At 36.8% G+C, this 18,127-nt stretch overlaps 1 protein-coding gene across 4 annotated transcripts in view; it reads right to left on the reverse strand.

Moving 5' to 3' along the window:
• The window catches only part of ATM (ATM serine/threonine kinase), a 77,140-nt gene that overhangs the window by 56,317 nt on the left and 2,696 nt on the right, over positions 1-18,127 (reverse strand). Inside the window, exons 4-17 of one of the 4 annotated variants that reach the window (XM_075049983.1) lie at positions 17,140-17,285; positions 16,571-16,735; positions 11,648-11,813; positions 11,118-11,356; positions 10,111-10,274; positions 9,553-9,722; positions 7,795-8,166; positions 7,031-7,225; positions 6,601-6,696; positions 5,356-5,581; positions 3,356-3,487; positions 2,463-2,588; positions 2,252-2,341; positions 1,085-1,256 (exon numbers count right to left, since the gene is read on the reverse strand). In XM_075049983.1, the coding sequence (XP_074906084.1) occupies positions 1,085-1,256; positions 2,252-2,341; positions 2,463-2,588; positions 3,356-3,487; positions 5,356-5,581; positions 6,601-6,696; positions 7,031-7,225; positions 7,795-8,166; positions 9,553-9,722; positions 10,111-10,274; positions 11,118-11,356; positions 11,648-11,813; positions 16,571-16,735; positions 17,140-17,285 (2,459 nt within the window). Of the gene's footprint in view, positions 1-1,084; positions 1,257-2,251; positions 2,342-2,462; positions 2,589-3,355; positions 3,488-5,355; positions 5,582-6,600; positions 6,697-7,030; positions 7,226-7,794; positions 8,167-9,552; positions 9,723-10,110; positions 10,275-11,117; positions 11,357-11,647; positions 11,814-16,570; positions 16,736-17,139; positions 17,286-18,127 lie in introns of those variants that run through there. The other 3 variants (XM_075049985.1, XM_075049984.1, XM_075049987.1) reach the window with 3 other exon arrangements.

Consider the following 18,127-nt stretch of genomic DNA (forward strand, 5'->3'; position numbering starts at 1 on the left):
AGCAACCTTTATGTTTATTTGTTGCTGAACAGTTACTGCATCAGTAGCAGCCTTTTGAGTGTGTTTCCCACTTCTACAAAGGCCCTCTCTAAAACAGAGGCTTTTAATTTTATGTGCCCATACATATGGCTGATTTCTCCATCAAGGTTACAATGAACTCAGCAGAACCATCTGCAGCTGTGTTCTTTTGTGTTGTTAACTATAACTTAGGATGTACTTTAAACTACGGATTCAAAGCTTCCCCAAAATTGAAATGATGGCAACTACTACTATATTAATATCCTCATTGAAATTTCAATTATAACCTAAATGAAATAGTTACAAATACCATTTTCCGGTCACATTTAGAACTCTTGTAACTTTCTGCAACTGCAAACTTTATTTGAATTATTTATTGGATGGTTGGAGAAGATACTTTTAAAGACACTTATTCAACATGATGGGGAAAACAGAGCAGCTGCTGTTTGTGGCATTAATATAACACCTTGATTTCCTTTCCATTCAATAATAAACAGAAGACATAGTTCTGATTAAAAACTAAGATACACACCATTTTAAGAAAGAATTTAAAACAAAAGACAACATCAATACTTGTAGCTCCTATAGGCATAAACAGACAGATTCATGCTCCTGTCCCTCTGCAGGTCCAGAAATGTAAGAAAGCTGACCTTGTCAAGAATTACTGATCACAAAAACGAGTAAAGTTAAATAGAACTACTTTTAAGAAAATTAAGGACAGTCTAATGACAGAGACAGGTATCCTACAGACACACTTTCTAGCCCCTTCTTTGCCAAAACTTCTGCCTGACTTCAAGCAATTTAGCTAGCTTCTCTGCTTGCATTTAGTATTTATAAAATAAAAAATAAACTTCTTTCCAAAGGAGCTAGAACACTTCATTAACATCTTTAAAACCTAATGAGGTACAAAAGAATTATTATTGTTTAGAAAGTACCTAGTTCAACCACTACTCGCTTCAACTTCTTCAATAAAGCAGCACAGTTTTGTATCTCACTGTCTTTCAAGCAAAGAGCAATCTGTAAAAACAAGCTTTTGCAAATAGTTTTGGACACGGAGAAGACTTACCTGTTACATTTTGCATCTCACCAGATTCATTTGTATCACTGATGTCAGTCACTGAATGATCATCAAATAGATCATCAGATACTTGGTTATCTACTTCCATTACACTCTCCTCAGGATCATTTCCCATTAGATCCACTTCTCCCAGTTCACTTGCTTTTCCAGTAAATGTCATCTGACAAAAACACCACATCATTTTGAAGCTGGCTTTTAAGGACAGGAGAAACACCACAGACATAACACAAGGAAAGACACTACAGTTTCCCAGTGAACTAGAACAGGTGAAGACAATAAGGGCTATGCTGAATTGAGGAATTGTATCCTTTGTGATAAACTTGTCTTCTACACACATGAATTGTTTGATCTGAACTATTCTCTTTAGGATACAAGCTTCTTAAGACAGATACTAGTCTCTGTGTTTTAGATGGTGCCAAGGACATTGTTAGTATTTGAAAAATAATGCTCTCTACAAGACTTACAAACTTCTCACTGTACTTCATAATTACAGAGAAATGAAAGGAAGGCATATGACCTTTTTGAGGCCACACTAATTACTGCTTTCCCTATCAGATGACAAGTTAACAGAAGGTAATAGTCTCAGCTTCTCCTCACCTGAAAAAACAAAGGATTTTATCTACTTAGACCTGACTACAGGACAACGTGCCAAAAAAGTTTTAAGACTTGTGCTAAACACAGTGATGTGCCACCCTATAACTTTTCTCAGGGAGTCATTTACAGTTAGAAGATTTAATACCCATATAAAAAACACCTTTAAAGTGTTTTAAGGCATATAAGTCCATCAAACTACAAAATAAAAAGAAGCTTTTAAAACTTTAAAAGTGCACTGAAGTTAAATGTCACGTGTTACAGAAATTCTTCCTGTGGCATAAAATCTGCATATACTTTTACTCTAATACCATATTAACAAATTTCCAAAAATAACATACTTTGTTTTTTTAATGTGAGCTGGCATGCTAACTTTGATCAAATGTTATCCATCTGCTCTCATTTTTCCCCTACAGCTGTGTTCAAATGTTAGACAGAAGTGTTTCCAGTTAGGAATTTTTCAGTACTAAGTATCTCATTTGGTTTGCCTCCAAATTATTATACTGTAAAAACAATCCCCTCATAGAAGAGCACTGCATTTAGAAACAGACAGAACGTACTTACCAGATTTTTACAAATATCTACAAGATCATTCATAAATTTTGATGTTAACAAACGCAGGAATATATTAGACAGCATCTTATTAGCACTGTTCTGCAAGAAGGCAAGATGTACAGACAGGTTATTTCATTTTTTTCAGGTACCATATGCATGATATTCAACTTTGTGACCTCATTAATGAATAAAGAAATATAAATTCCTTTATAAACTTTACCTTGGTACAATTGCATAAACATTTTGTACACTGTATTATCAAAGTCCTCAGTGAACTGATCTGGGCATCTTCATTTAGCTTGTTTTTAGACTGAGAAATGCTTTCTCCGGCATAATGGATGAGAGACTAGTAAAAATACAACACAGTTAAAATACCTCAGTTAAATTCCTTTATACATTGGCATATACAGAGTGCACACCCACAGACAAAAGGACATGATTCTCATTCATAGTCATTCATAAATATACAGCTTTGATATTTACTGTGTGCATCAATGAGTCTGGACTTTTTTTTTTTTTTTTTTTTTTCAAATTTTTGTTTCACTCACTGTGCTCCAGAAGTGACAAAAAGATGGCCTACACCTGCCTGAAACATTGGTATTTTCATCACAAATGAAAAATACAGTATTTCTCCATAATGTTTAACTTTTGGGTTTCCATATAAGCAAGAAACCACCTCAGACAGAAGTAGTAGTAGTAGTAATATTAATAATAGTAGCTGTCATCATACCAGTTTGAACCATCAAATGATCGTAACAAATTCCTGCATAAAAGACGTACAAAAGAAAGGACTTATTATTCTCTAAGTAGTCCTTTGTCCACATGTCCATGATTATTTTATTTTTTTAAAAGGGGTGACTCAGAAATGTATCAAAATTTAGAATACTCTCCACTGCAAAACTGATGTTTTAGTGTACTGACAGAATTTCAGTGACTCCTCTCCTTCAGCAGCAGTAACATATTTAAATCTCTCTCAACTGCCTTTTTTAAAGCAGAAACCAGCGGAAATATTCATACTTTGTAAATGTGTCAATATGAATAGAATTTTTAAAAATATTTTCTATTTAATGGTTTATTTAATTTTTAATAGCTCCCAAACACATTGCTGCTTACCCTAGCATTCTGAAACAACTCTGATTTAAAGGCATCCTCTTCTTTAAATATACCAGTGTAGCAATAGCAACCAAGAACACCAATCAAGAGACTGATGCATCGGACAAAGTGTTCTGCAGCGACAACCTTAAACTAAATGAAATACACAGTATAAACACCAGTGGTTTATCATTAAACTTTTCACCAAAATATAGAATTCTTTAGTCTTTTTTAAACATTTTTATATACAGATTTCACCAAAATCAATGAAGATTTGCATCCTAGTGTTTTGCATTGCAGTTGCCTCAGCTCCCTAACAATTCCTTTTGGCTCTCCATGTTATAATATTCTCTTTATGTCCCATGGCCCTTACACTTCCTTCCTTCACAATACTTTAAATTATCACTCTTGTTTAGATTCTATCATAGCAATACTTCCAGCTCTTCCCACATGCTCTGTTTATCTATTTTACCTCCTGCCAGGACAAGAGACAGTATGAGCTAGTCAGGAATTATATCACATTCCTACTGCTGTCTCTTCTGATCTTAGTAAATTTGTAAGTCATTTCTTAGCAGCTACTGTGTCAACAAACAAATGACATAGATGGTTGTAAATGCATGCAAGCTTACTGCAGGAGCATTTCAGAGATCTCTTTTTACCTGTCTAAATTATTTGGATCAAAGGAGGAGAAAGACCAGACAAAAAATTTTTTGTCTTACTTTCTCAGGAAGGGAGACCAAAAAGGATTGCTATCACATTTTTGAAAAGCAGTATCTATAAAAAAAGATGGGAAAACTTATGCATACATGCCATTGTTACAGATGCAAAACCAGGGACAAGGAAGGCACACCGCTATATTAAAACCAAAGCTAGCGTGTCAAAAGAACTGGAAGTTTAAAAAGCCTGCTGCTTTTGTTTTCACAAACTTTATCATTATGTGGTGGCTCTTCCTCCACAAGTCAAGATTCTTCTCCAAAGGAGAGATTCTGCGGTGTTTCAACAAGTGGAAGATACAAATAGATTCACGGGATAGTTCAGGCTGGAAGGGAGCTCAGGAGGTCTCTGGTCCAACCTCCTGCTCACAGCTGGGTCATTTCTGAGGTCAGACCAGGTTACTCAAGGCTTGATCCAGTCAAGGCTCAAAACCCTCCAAGGATGAAGACTGCACAACCTCTCAGGAAGGGCAGCCTGTGCCACTGACTGACTGTCCTGACGTAGATAAAATTATTCTTGTATCCAGTGTGAACTTCTCTTGACTCTGCCTGCTGTCTCTCATCTTCTTGCAATACACCACTGTGAAGAGCATGGTTCTGTCTTCTAGACAAACTTATAGGCACTGGCAGGCTGCCCCAAAGCCTGTAGGTCTCCCCAAAGACATCTCTGCTCCAGGCTGAACAAGCGCAGTTCCCCCTGTGTCTCCTCACAGGTCAAGTGCTGGAACCCACACCACCTCAGTAGCCTCCACTGAATGCACTAAATGTCTGTCTTGTATGGGGAAGCCCAAAACTGGAAGCAGTATTTCAGATACCATCTAAAAGCACTGAGTAGAGGGATATAATCAGTTCCCTTGAGCAGTGGCTGTGCTCGTTAATATAGCCTGTATTTGCATCTTTCTTTACAATTACCCTTTTACACAGCTGCCTCTTTTTACAAAATCTGTTTGAGACCTCTATGTCTCCGGCTATCTTGGCTGAAAACTGGCAAGAGTTTAAAGCATTACAGGGGCACAGAAGTTGAAACCAACATCACAAAAAGCAGGGTAACCGTGGTTTATGTGGCAACTTAGCACACACTTCCACTTCTATGCAGCCTCTACGTATTCCCACACACTTAGGAAAACTATGGATATTTTGCCAATGATGTAAAAAATACAGACTTCTCTTCCATATTATTGGATATAGTTTTTAAAATGCTTGTGGTTCATTTTTTCTAGCAAAGGAATGAAAATCTATATACACTGCCTTGAAAATATATTGTTTGAGAGCACAAATACAAGGATGTAACAGTAATTTCTAACTTACCTTAGGAGCATAGCTGCTTAAAAGCTTTTCTGACATTGCTAAGAGACAGTGCTCCAGTGTTTCCCTAAGATTTTGATTGATGGCAAGTCTTGAACCAGTCACATTTTTCTCTGCAACATTTACTGCAAAGTTAGTGAAAATATCCATTTCATCAAATGTTGTCTGCAGATACAGCTCTTCAACGTCAGAAAAATTGTCATCTTCTTTCCCTTGCAAGTGTTGCACACTTGAAAAAGAGACATCATTTTTACTTTATCAGCCAGTATACGACTTAGAAATCGTTAAAACTATTATTTAAATACAAGAATAAACAAAAGCAAATTAAAATATTTTATCTTTTTGTGCTTCCAAACTCTGGTTGATCTTTAATTTCTGATGTGACTTCATTGTGGAATGGATACTACCACTTTAGTTCTGTCTGAAGAAACTGCAAGGAAAAACAAAGCCTGCACACAGATCATATGATCTACTGTAGTTCATAAAGCAGCATCTGTTTTGTGTTAAGATGGATGACCTCAACCTACTTTACACAACTGGAGCAGAAATTCACAAAACCTCTGAAACTAGTATTTTTAACTTCTAGTAAGAAAGTCTTATTTTCCACCAGAACAAGTTATACACATTTTAGTTTCACTAACAGGAACCTAGATACAGTCCAAGAACTTGAACATATCCATCAGTGAAAGATGCAACAGCATTCATAGAGTGACTCCAACAGACTCGAGTAACATGTGGCTGGGGCCACAAATATAGGTGGAGTGGCATGAGGACATATGCCCAGCAAGCATCTAGCCAACTTTCTACTTAGCATCTATCTACAAGAAAACTCTTAAGATATATGCTTACTCTAGGATGGAAGGTAATGTTAAAAAGCATTAATATATATTCGTACAAAGTTACAAGTTACTTGAAAACTGTAATTGTAATGAATTAAAAATACCTAATGTACTTGCGGATAAAGAGCCAAATACTTAGATGTATTGCTGAAGAGAGATGTTACACATATTCCTTATAAGGTGTTTTGTTCAGTACCTGAAGCTTTGACTGTCAGCAAGAGACTATTTTAATGTCTGCTCAAAGCATGTTAGCAAATTGCAAAAGCACTATTATTTTTATGGTGTCTGAAAGATGTCGTACAGAAAGAGGCAAAAGAGCTTGAGGAATTATGCATTTCATTATCTCTGCTTGCTAAAATGAAAAATATAAGAAGCTTAAGTATCTGTAATGATTGATTTAAAAACATACCATTTAGCATCATTTTGGAAAAAAATCATGGCAGCTCTACTGTTCTTCATTGTAAGGCTCACAAGAATTTTTTGTAATAGAAGATGAGGAAAATCACTGTAAAAAAAGAAAATTGTTTTCTATTTTCTTGCAATCAGACAAGCTCTTCGGATTCCTGAAGCGCACGTAAACATTAACCAGATTAACAATGTATCTTCAAAGTAGTTTAAGTTTTCACTTACAATTTCTAACACATAGTTCATGTATCTGCTATGCTATAGACAGATAACTAAATTATGTCCCCAGAATGACATTCTACAGTAGGCTTAAAAACCCTATAAACTCTACCAAAGCTTTAACATAACACAATCCTGCAAATCTACTTTTCCCTGGGCAATTTTCTGTGTTATAGGCTGAGCTTACACATAAAATTATGGCACCAAGACTTTACCTGCAGAGCACAGGAGGCAACTCTGCACATTCTTCCATTTCTTCCTCCAAATAGCAGGACAGTACCCACTTCATTATTGCCTCCTTTAACACAGAATCCATATTTCTTTCACAATTATTCTGTTCCATTCCTATGTCCAAATTTTCTGGCACTGAATAGGCAGACATCACTAATGATAAACAACATACAGCAGAACTGTAACAAAAATGCAACACAGGGCATTTGTGAGAAACAATGTGGTATTTGTTGATCAGCACTCTAAAGCAAAGTCAGTATTTCTGCATGCTCAGGGAGCATCAAGTACATAAGCAAGTTAACAAGGACGCATACTGGAAAACTTCTTTGTTAGAATCTTTGCATTTTCAAAAGCCACATTTTGGCTATTACAGACATTTCCTGTCTACTTTAAAGACTGTTCCAGCATACTCATTTCAGAATCAAAATATATTTAGAAGAAAACATACTTTTTAACTTAAAAAAATCAACATCTCTTTCAGCCAGTTTTTAAATTTTTAGTCCATTTTATATTTTTAGTCAATTTTAAATTTGAAGATGCTTGCCTCTCCTCTTCTGCCTCTGCTTTCAGACTTACATAAGTATTTATGCTCATTTCAAATGCTTAAAATGCAAAACGTAAGCAATTCTTAACTAGAAATACAGCCACAACAACAATAAAATTATTTTGAACAATACAGTGGCTTTGGTTGCACAGTAACGAGCAATGTGAATCAGACACAAAATATTATCCTTGCTTCCCATTTTACCTTGAAGGCTTGCATGCAGGTCCTGAAAATATCTTCCAGAGTTCTTTATCTGTTACAACAAGGTTTCCTTGAATCATAGCTCCAAGTAGCCCAAAGCTCTCCACTTCAATTTGCTGGAAACTTACGCTACGAATGGTAAGAGACCAAATCTTTGCCCAGATTCTCTGGAGCTCCAATTTGTGGGTGCTTTTCAAATCAGTTTTCTGGGTTTGACACAAAGCTACCTCTGTAAGACACTTCAGCACATATGGGGTCCTTTCTCCTCGGCGCTGCTGAGGCAGTAACTGGTGAAGTACATTGAGTAAGGGAGGTAGCTCACTGTTAGGAAGACTCATGGGATACTTCGATATCAATTGAGCTGTAATCTGTAACCTTGAAAACACAAAATGAAGCAATTAATATCAAATATACATAAATTTGTGTCTTCAAAAGTAACTGAACAAACAAAGAGTTCTCCAATTGTCATTTCACATTTATACTTTCCAGTATTGAGCTGATTTGTTTACTATCAAAGGTTAAAGATTCAGTATTTCTATTGTATTTATTTGTAAAGTCTGCTCATCTAGCCTCACTATCACTAATAATTTCTTACAAGCTGAGTTCACTGATTTCTAATTTCTTACAAGCTGAGTTCACTGATTTCTAATTTCTTACAAGCTGAGTTCACTGATTTCTAATTTCTTACAAGCTGAGTTCACTGATTTCTAATTTCTTACAAGCTGAGTTCACTGATTTCTGACCACAAGGGAAGAAGATTTCAGGCAAAACCATTATTTTTCTCCTTCTTCCAGACTAGCCTGTTATACACTCTGACCTGGGGAGTGACCTCAAGGGTGAAATTCCATAAAAAGGAAACATTACAACATCATCTCTGCAGATAAGAAAAAGAAAATTTATCAAATGAATAAAATGTTAAGCTAGGGATGGTAAATTGGAAGGGTTTTGCTCATAGTAATAGTTGCAACTCTACTCAAATTAGTAAATTACAGCACTCAGTATTTCTTAGAGATTGCCACCTCCACACAGAATGGCATGTGAACTTCTCAATTGGATCCTAAACAGCCATTTTGCCTCAACACTGCACACACTGCACACACACACACACACACACACACACACACACACCCACACCCACACCTGCTGCCCCAGCTCAGGACCCAATTCACAAGCAGCTACACTGTTCTGGTATCTTGTACAGCAGTTTCCAAGAAAAGTCAGAAAAACAGAGAGGAACAGTAACAGCAAAAAACATCCAGTGTAACCTATTTTAGCTATAACATCAACATTCTTAGGCTTAGGACTACAACTGGTAGGTTCTGGAAAAGTCTAACTGTGGTCTTTTAACAACAACTTGACTCCCTGCTACGCTCTCTGCTACAGGCTCCTTCTTCTGCAGCAGTCACTGGAAGAAAATGTGTAGCTATACCTCCAGTTCAGAAGTCCCTCATGTCAAACAAAATACCCTTACATAAAGACTGGTAGTATCTAGCACAAAAGACAGGTAAAAAAAAGAGGCAGTAATATCTTATACACTACAACACAGTTTACCAGGCCTCATTTGTTATTTCTTAGGAAACCAAAAGTTTTTAAAGCAAGAGTGCCAAGAACACTACTCACTACTTTCCAAATGCTGTGAGAAGCTAAGCTTAATTACAGCATGTGCTGACACCTAATTTGAAAGCACAACATATTCAGGAGAACACTTAAATGTAAAAAGATGTCTGTAGTGATATTTGTTTCATGTAAAGATGTTATTACCAAGGTATGACATCAAAATCCTTTTGGGATCTTTGCAGGTTGTCTCGAATTACCTCCCAGCCTAGTTCAATCCTTCTGCGCTTGCTTAATACTGTTTCATCACTGGACTCTCTTTGTGAAACATCATATGACTGGGTAATTTCCAGAACTTTGGTATCCTCTGTAAAAACCTTTTATAAAGAGAAATTAAAAAGTACACAAATTAAAAAAAAGTAGTATTTACAGGAAAACTGAAACATCAAACTAAACCAGTCCATTTTTCACTGTGTATAAAGCCTCTTAAGAGGCTACCAGAAGTATTATTTATTATTCTTTACTATAAAAGAACCTCAGCTTATAGTCTAATAAGCAACACTAGTAAAACCTAGTATAATTTAGAAGTCCACACATTTCTAAACTGCACAAAAATTAGCAACTAAACACAACAGAACACAGACAAAAGGTACTAAGACTTCAGTAAATGATTTTGAGGAAATGCTAAAGCCATATTACTTTAAAAAGCAAAACATACAACACAGTAAATATATAGTCAACTTTATATTCAAATAAAAATATTACCTGATGACAAATATCAGCCATTAACTCAATCATATTTTCCTTTAAAGCAATATTACGTGAGCTTGAAGAATACTTTCTTCTACTACTGATGAGATTTATTTCATTCACCAGCAGATCATACAGGTTATGCAAGATACTCTGCCATTTTGTTGAGTCATATGCACCTGAACGCGCAAAACCAATTAAAAGATAACGTGTAACACCCACTTGATACAACACACAAACCTACCTAGACAGCACGAAATACAGCCGAAATCAGAGTAAAGCATACAAAGCTTAAACACAGGCCTGCAAAACAAGTCTTATAGTGGAGAATGAATGAAGTAAAAAGTGAAAAAAGTTAAGAGATAATTTACTCAGTGTATATAAGTAATGAGGGTAGGAACGAAGTTTCTAATAAACAATTCTTTATCTAACTGGAAAGACTACAATGATATGCAATGGATAAATTTGGACTAATTATAAACTCTTTGTCATTTGTAGACAAAGTAAAAAAAAAAACAAAACAACAAACCTTTTTAAAAAAATTATGCTATAACTGAAATAGGCCATGACAGGCAAACACAATTACTGAGTCATGTTCTCTGATAAGTTTTACACAGTAGAGTCAGACTTAAGACCATAGTAGTAATTTCTGGGTTTAAATAAACCTGGTAAGATATGAATACATGTGGCAATCTAAACTCAATCTAAACTATTATTTCCATTCCCCAAAGACTTCGTGTTTTGATTTAGTAATTAAAATCACCTTTTGATTAAAAAAAAAACAAAAAACAATCAATGTCTACAGGACTTCTCACAATTAATATTTTCTTAGTGCATACAATTTGAAAACCTCATTTTCACTTTCACTTGATATTAACCTATAGCATAAAACTACTGACAAGTAATCATCACTCCCATTAATGTTTCCAAGCCTCAGTATCAAAATTCAGAAAGCTGGCAAAATAATTTGAACAATCACATACAGTGATAAAAAAAAAAAACCAGGGAGCTTTTTATTGTACCTTTTCCCTGAGTTTTTGCACCCTTTGGATGATGAATACGAACTTGGAGGCGAAATAACTCAATTACTGATTCCTTCAGGGAATCCTTTGGTCTATACTGAGTCCATATATAAAGCACTGTAGGCAAAATTTCTTCCCCTACTTTACAAATCCGTATGCGACAGTTGACAGCAAACTTATTGCAGAAGATATTCATTGCTCCAACAATATGATCCAGGCCTGCAGTATTCTTTTCCTGCCTGCAACATAAACCAAACACTCACACTTCCAGAAGAAATCATCTTATTTCTTTTCACAGGAATTGTCTGAATGTAAATACTAGCAAGTAACCATATTCAGAATATTATTTGCCTAATAAATGCAGAAGTTATTAACATTTTAAAGAATTTATTAAACTGGTGTTCAAAGACAGAACCAAATATGTCTAAAGAGGTATTACCTGCTATTACTCAAGTCTAATCCCAAATACTTAAAATGAGTTATTCTCTAAAAGTAAGTATTAGCAAACAAGAGGAGCACTTGCAACTTACCTTGCATACTGCATTGCTTTTGAAAAGAAGATAAACATATCAGAACTCAATCCATCAGTTTGGAAGCAGTACCCCCTCATAAGTGTGTGAATTATCCTAGCCACCAAGACTCTATTAATCTTCCCAGAAGGTTTGAGGTATAATTGGCCATACAGGATCAGCAACTCTGCAAATATGTTAAAAAAAAGTATATATAACATAGTGTGTATATATGTTGTAACTATGCAAATATAAATAAACATATGTATTACAAAGGATTACATAAAAAATGCTTGAAGCAAAATATTGCATTAAATATACAGAAACCACCATTCTGAATTCAACCTCATGTCATTATTCATAGAAGTTAACTGGGGAAAAAATTAAAACAAGTGAAAGTGTCTACACTGGAAGTAGAGTTATATTCATTCTGAGCCGGGATGCAATCTGCTTTGTGTTGCACTGAGCAAAGTAGCTATAGCCACATGATCAAGTTTCACAACTACTTTCACAGTCAACTTCTACTCTACATTTATTGCTCAGCACAGTGGGCTCCACTTGTTGCAGAATACATAATAAAAGTACTCAGAAACAATTTACAGGCACACATACATTAACAAAGAATTTGGCATAGCAGGAACAGGTAAACACATCAAAACAGTTGGTACTGAGGCTCCCCATATTTCCATTACACGCAGTTCAGCTAGTTCACTCCAACCCACAGACCAACACATCCATTCTTTGCACTCATTTACAAGTTTTCTGAAGGAAAGGCCCCTTCCTCAGATTTTTGCTTTCTTATGTCAAGGCCCATTTAGGAATCATCACGCTGTTCTTTCATCAGCCTTGTACAAATCACAGTAGCACATTACTGATCCAACCATCACCATCAGTTTAACACAACAAATAGAAAAAAGCCTTGCTGCCACTTCATTTATCCCACCTGTAAGTGACATGATACTGTCCCTCAGTCCACCAATGGACAATATCCACTGCAAAGAACCACAAAGGGAAGTAATACTGATTCAGTCCTATGACCTCAGTAGCTATTCTGGGACAACACTTCGAATGAATGGACATCCACCTCTCAGGCTTCCTTTTCTCTGAGGAAAAATATAGGTAGAATGATCTTTTGGGAATCCCAGCCACTAGGACTACTTTGTTCACAGTCAACCAGACATGAGCTCAGAGCAGCTGTATCATATAGTCCTTGGGATGCAGAATGATCAGTTACTGTACTTATGCTCCGTAGAGTGACTATGACCTAGAAGAGCCTGACAACCCTCAACTCTACTGGTCAGCAGCTCATCAGTTTGGGGTAAGCTCTCCACAGACAGTCAGAATCAAGGCCTCTGAGGCACCCTCTCAGAATCTCTTCTTTTGAATACTCTGCATGGGTGACATCGATGGCATCACCCAGGGCCTTGAGCTCTGGATTCCTGTATTGTGGAAAAGCCAGCTTGGGACAACTATAAATTGCAATGCTACTGCTTCATTGCTGTGCAGGCCTTCATAGACTTATGGACATCCTGGACTCCAGCAGGACCTATAATGCCAGCTTCACCAAGTCCTTTGTAACTCTGGCCTCAGATTCAATAGAGATACCAGCACCTTCTTTCCAAGCAGGCATAGGGGTCATTTGTAGAACTCGGGTGACTCTCTGAAGCATGGGAATCGGGGACAGTTCATACCCCTACATTACTGGGTCACAAAGCCTTAACCTGGTGATAAGTGTCCAAGCCTGGTTTAACTGTGTCCCTTCTGCATAAAGGGTGGAAGTGGAATGTGCATCAGTGACCTCCCAACACCCTCAGAACAGTGGGCCCTACACAACTGCAAGTACACTGCAGCACAGGGTTACAACAGCCCACAGCCAATGCTCCCAGTCCCTGCAGGGGATTCTTATACTGGGACCTCCTCAGGTTGGGAAACCACTCCTTACTGGATGAACTCTTTCCACGTCTACTCTCCATGCTCTCTTGTGACCTCCCCTTGCCATTGCTGTGATGCTGTAAATCACATCAGCAGGAATCCAACAGCACCATTTGACACCAAGAAACTATTTCTTGCACAGGTCTTTTCACCTTACCTCTTCTGAGCACAAATCTTGCATTTAGTAAAATTCTAATTATCTCTTTGCTTTTGTTATACACCTCATGGGCATGGTGTTATACACCTCCCCATACTACAATGTCATCAATGTACCGTAAGCATACTGGGGCACTGCCCTCTTCCAAAACCTTTTGTACAAGTCCATGACATATGACCTATGCTTCCATCCTTGTGGCAGAAGGTTCTAGGCATATTGTACTCCTCTCCAGGTAAAGGCAAACTGTGGTTTACACTCAGGGGCCAGGGAAATGGAAAAAAATGCATCAGCTGTGTCAATGGTCATATACTAGGTAGCGCTTTTTGCTTTGAGTTCCTACTGTAGTTCTAGTATACCTGGTACTACAGTATTCAAGGGTGATGTTACCTCATTCAAACATCAATTACCTCTGATTAATATCCAATCCCTGTTGGATTTTTACATGAGCCTGATGGGATTGTCAAACAGTGAATGGGTTTGAGCAACTATCCCTCAACTTTCTAGTCCTTTGATAAGACCATGTAGAGGACTGAGTAAATCTCTGTTGTTCCAACACTGTTATCAGTGCACTGAGTTGCAACCAGCACCAATTGAGGTGAAGTCTGTTGCAGCCCTGACTCCTCCTCCTTTCTGAAAGAGTCAGACAGTTGAGCAAAGAGGTGTCCTCATTCATTACTACAGTGGCAATACCAAATGCTCACTGACGTCCTCACAGGTCCCTAAAATATCTATTTATTAAAAAGCCAATGCCCAAGATGCAAGAGGCACAGGGTCCCATTACCAATTCCCAGGGCTTCCAGTTTCCTTCAGTAAGACTACTGCATACAGCTTCCACTGGCCTCACGTGACTCCTTTGATGATGCAGCCAGTATATAACAATATGACGGCTCCTCATAATTTTTAAGAGTATGACTATCAACATTCAGAAGCTCAGAACTTCCAGCAGATAAAAGCACCTCATGAAGTCGGTATTTGCTTATCAAATCTAACTGCTTTGGGGCAACAGCTGGAATCCATGTTCTTACTTTCAACTCCTGCACCAGACCACCAATTTTATAAATAGAAAACAGACTTCTCCATTGTACTCCAAGAATTATAAACAAGCATTAAGGTCAAATCACTAAAAAGGTTATGATAACCTTTATAAAGCTCATATATCCCTTCTCTAATAAATGCAACTTGTTTCATTTAATGGATTTAAGTCTGACTTCCTCTAGATTTATGGCCTTCAGTCCTGCCTCACTTCAGTAATTAAATTCCGCTGTGCCCCGTATGATCTAACGTCAAAATTTCTTCGGTCACACTTCCAGCTTCTGTCCATACAGAAACAGACTCAGCTAACTTCCACGTTTCCTAAAATACGTAACTACCACACAGCAGCTCCCATAGACTCCTCAAGCAACCCGTATGTACCTTTCCAGTGACACTCAGCCTTAATTTCCCTTCTCTGCTTTCTTCACTATTGGTCTTCAAAATCCTGGCTTCTTGTCCCATTCCCTACCCACCTACCCTCAGTTCTACCTGAGTACCCAGCTCTTCTTCAGATGCCTTTCCTGCTTATTGCTCTGAACTCCAGGTTCCAGCCTCCCTATCAGGTCAGTCCCTGCCTTCACATTCTGCTCCAACCTGCAGGCTGACAGCCCTTTGTCTTCTACCCCCCTCACTGGCTTCTAGTCTCAGGCAGCTTTCCTATACAGTTCCAGCTTCCCCTTCAATCTTCAACATCCAGTTCTATCTCCATGGCCAAACAGTACCAAGTTCTTTAACTTCTGAGATCTCACCCTCAGGCTAATTACCCAACCACACCTCCCATCCTGAGTGGTTCCATTTTGGTCACTCTGCTTTGCAAGCCTTCGGCAGGTTTTTTTTGCCTCCCCTTTCACTCCCAGCATCACCAGACCCCTCTTCCGAGTTCCTTGCAAGTTTATTTCCATTCTGTAGTTAAAAAACTCTATTCAAGCTACAGAGTATTTTCTCATAAAATGCTTTTCAAAAATGCAAACTCTGACTTCAGAGCACTACACTATGCAAATAAAGATAGTATTTCTACACTTTCTACAGGATTGCACATAAAACATTTAACAAACTAGACTATAAAACTTCTAATACCATTTTTTTTTCCAAATTACTGTTCTATTACATCAACAAATGAAAACAGATGAGTTGAGAGCTTAGTACACATCAGACGATTCAAGATACATAAACATTCTTCTCCATGCTAAATAAGTCTTGGAGTCAAATCCAATCCTCTGAAAAGTGAAAAATTATGTTTGCATTTCCACTCAGTTCAGGTTGCAGGCTCTTCATTACCCAACTTTTTAAACTGTTTTTATCTATTTAAATCTTAAGCTTTCTAGTTTTTTCTTTATATGCAATATATGCATATAACAACAGTGACTCAATGGGTTTTTAGGACCTTCATAAGCCAACAAAATTCAGATAATAAAATTTAATAGTAATACATTAACTATATCAAAACTATACCAGCCAATACCTAATAATTTGCAAACAACTGCACACCAACACCAGTTTTACTGAGGCTATTTCCAGCATACACATTCCACGGATTTGTTATACATGTTAAGCCCTGTGGAGACCACGCATACATAACCTGATTGTATATAAGTACATATGTTTCAGCAAGCAATAGACAAACAGTATGCAGAAAGAAAAAAATCAATTCCTAATCTTTGTCGCTTTGTGTATTTCAACTGTAAGCCTTCAAGGCTGATACTATTTTACTCCATGTTTTATGTAGTACCTCACACACAACAGCGCATCAAACAACTTAAAATGCACCTGAACATGCTTCTATACTAGGAAAAGACATTTGTAAGTAGGCTTCAAAATGTTACCTGACCACTGCTGCTGGGATATCTCACACCAATATTTCCTTACTGAGAGGATATCTTTCAGGAGTATACTACTACAGTCAGATCCGTAAGCAGCACAACTTGTTGGATCTCTTATAATTTCCAGGACATAAATCAGAAGTTCCTGACATTTCAGTCTGGGTCCTCCTACATGAAGAAACAATGTGTGACTATAATTAACCCAAAGTGTGCCAAATAAATCTGGAATTAATTGTTTTTAAATGTTTACTTAAAAAGAAAAAAATCCCTACAGTTCAGAAACAGTTCTGTTAGGAATGATCTTCTTAAACAAACTGTTTCTAACAAAATAAATTACGAGAGGATACCTCAGTTATATATAAATTGAATAATTAGAAAAAGGCACTGTGAACATCAACAAGGACAGAGAAGGAGCACAAAGGACCGATTCACATGAAGATACTTAAACTGTAAATATGTGGAAGTGAGCAAGATGAACTCTACCCTGGTAACTTACTTCAGACTAAAAATGCAAAGTTGAAAGCAAAGCACCAAAACGAAACAGTAATTCTATATGAACATATATTACTGACTTCTATTAGCACATCTGATGAAATATTTGACCAAACTTCCAACTTCTTGCATCTTTTTCTGTCTGGTAGTTTGGGTTGAAGCAGACGCATTTGGTTTTGTCAGTTGCAGGTTTTTCATTTCTTTCTGGAAATATTTCTGCAAGACACTTCAAAAATAAAAGAGAGATTAATCAAGGATCTGCACATTTATGACTGAAGTAAAATAGGTAAATGTTGTTTTAGCCTAGAATGTCAGTGCTTGTTCTTCTCACAATTCTAACTACCAAAGACTAAAAACAACTGAAATATATTACAGTCTAAGCATGATGGAAATAATCTATAAAAGGAGCTGTAAGTTTTAAAGATAATCCAGAAGCAACTTGAATAGGAACCAAACTTTCCTTTAAACTTTGCATAATGCTAAATATAAAATTTATAATTAGAAAAAAAGCAATGCTAAGTCGTTTTATTTATGCTGCAACATTAAACAACAAAATAATAAGAAGTACTCTTCATTGTTTCTATTGGGGAAAACCTTCAAGTCCTATTTCTCCATCATTTAAAATTAATATATAGATTGGATTTTCAATCTAAGAATAGATTAAACTTCACTGGCTTTGTCACTGGCAATTACTGTAGATTTTCTGGCCTACTACTTGTGTTCAGTTTAGAGTCTCTATTTTTGTATTCCTCCTATGTATTTCTAATATATTATTGGCCATCTCAAAAGCAACATATAAAAATTTATCAAACACTTGTTAAGATATTTTTGGCACAGCTATGAAACACGAACTATTCCAATGCTGTCCAATTAAAAACATAATGGAAAGCTGACCAGACACCAGCCTATGAAAACTAATACTTCAGATGCACTTTTAACATGAAATTTAACACTGGTCCCAGCTGCTCTAAGAACTTATCATACTCGTGCTCGGTCCAATCTTGTAGTACACGTGAAGCAGATTATATCAAAGATGGGCCTCTACAAACCTCAGCACAATTTCTTTTA

Source organism: Buteo buteo, chromosome 18 (genome assembly GCF_964188355.1).
Source record: "Buteo buteo chromosome 18, bButBut1.hap1.1, whole genome shotgun sequence".
In the NCBI taxonomy this organism is placed as follows: Eukaryota; Metazoa; Chordata; class Aves; order Accipitriformes; family Accipitridae; genus Buteo; species Buteo buteo.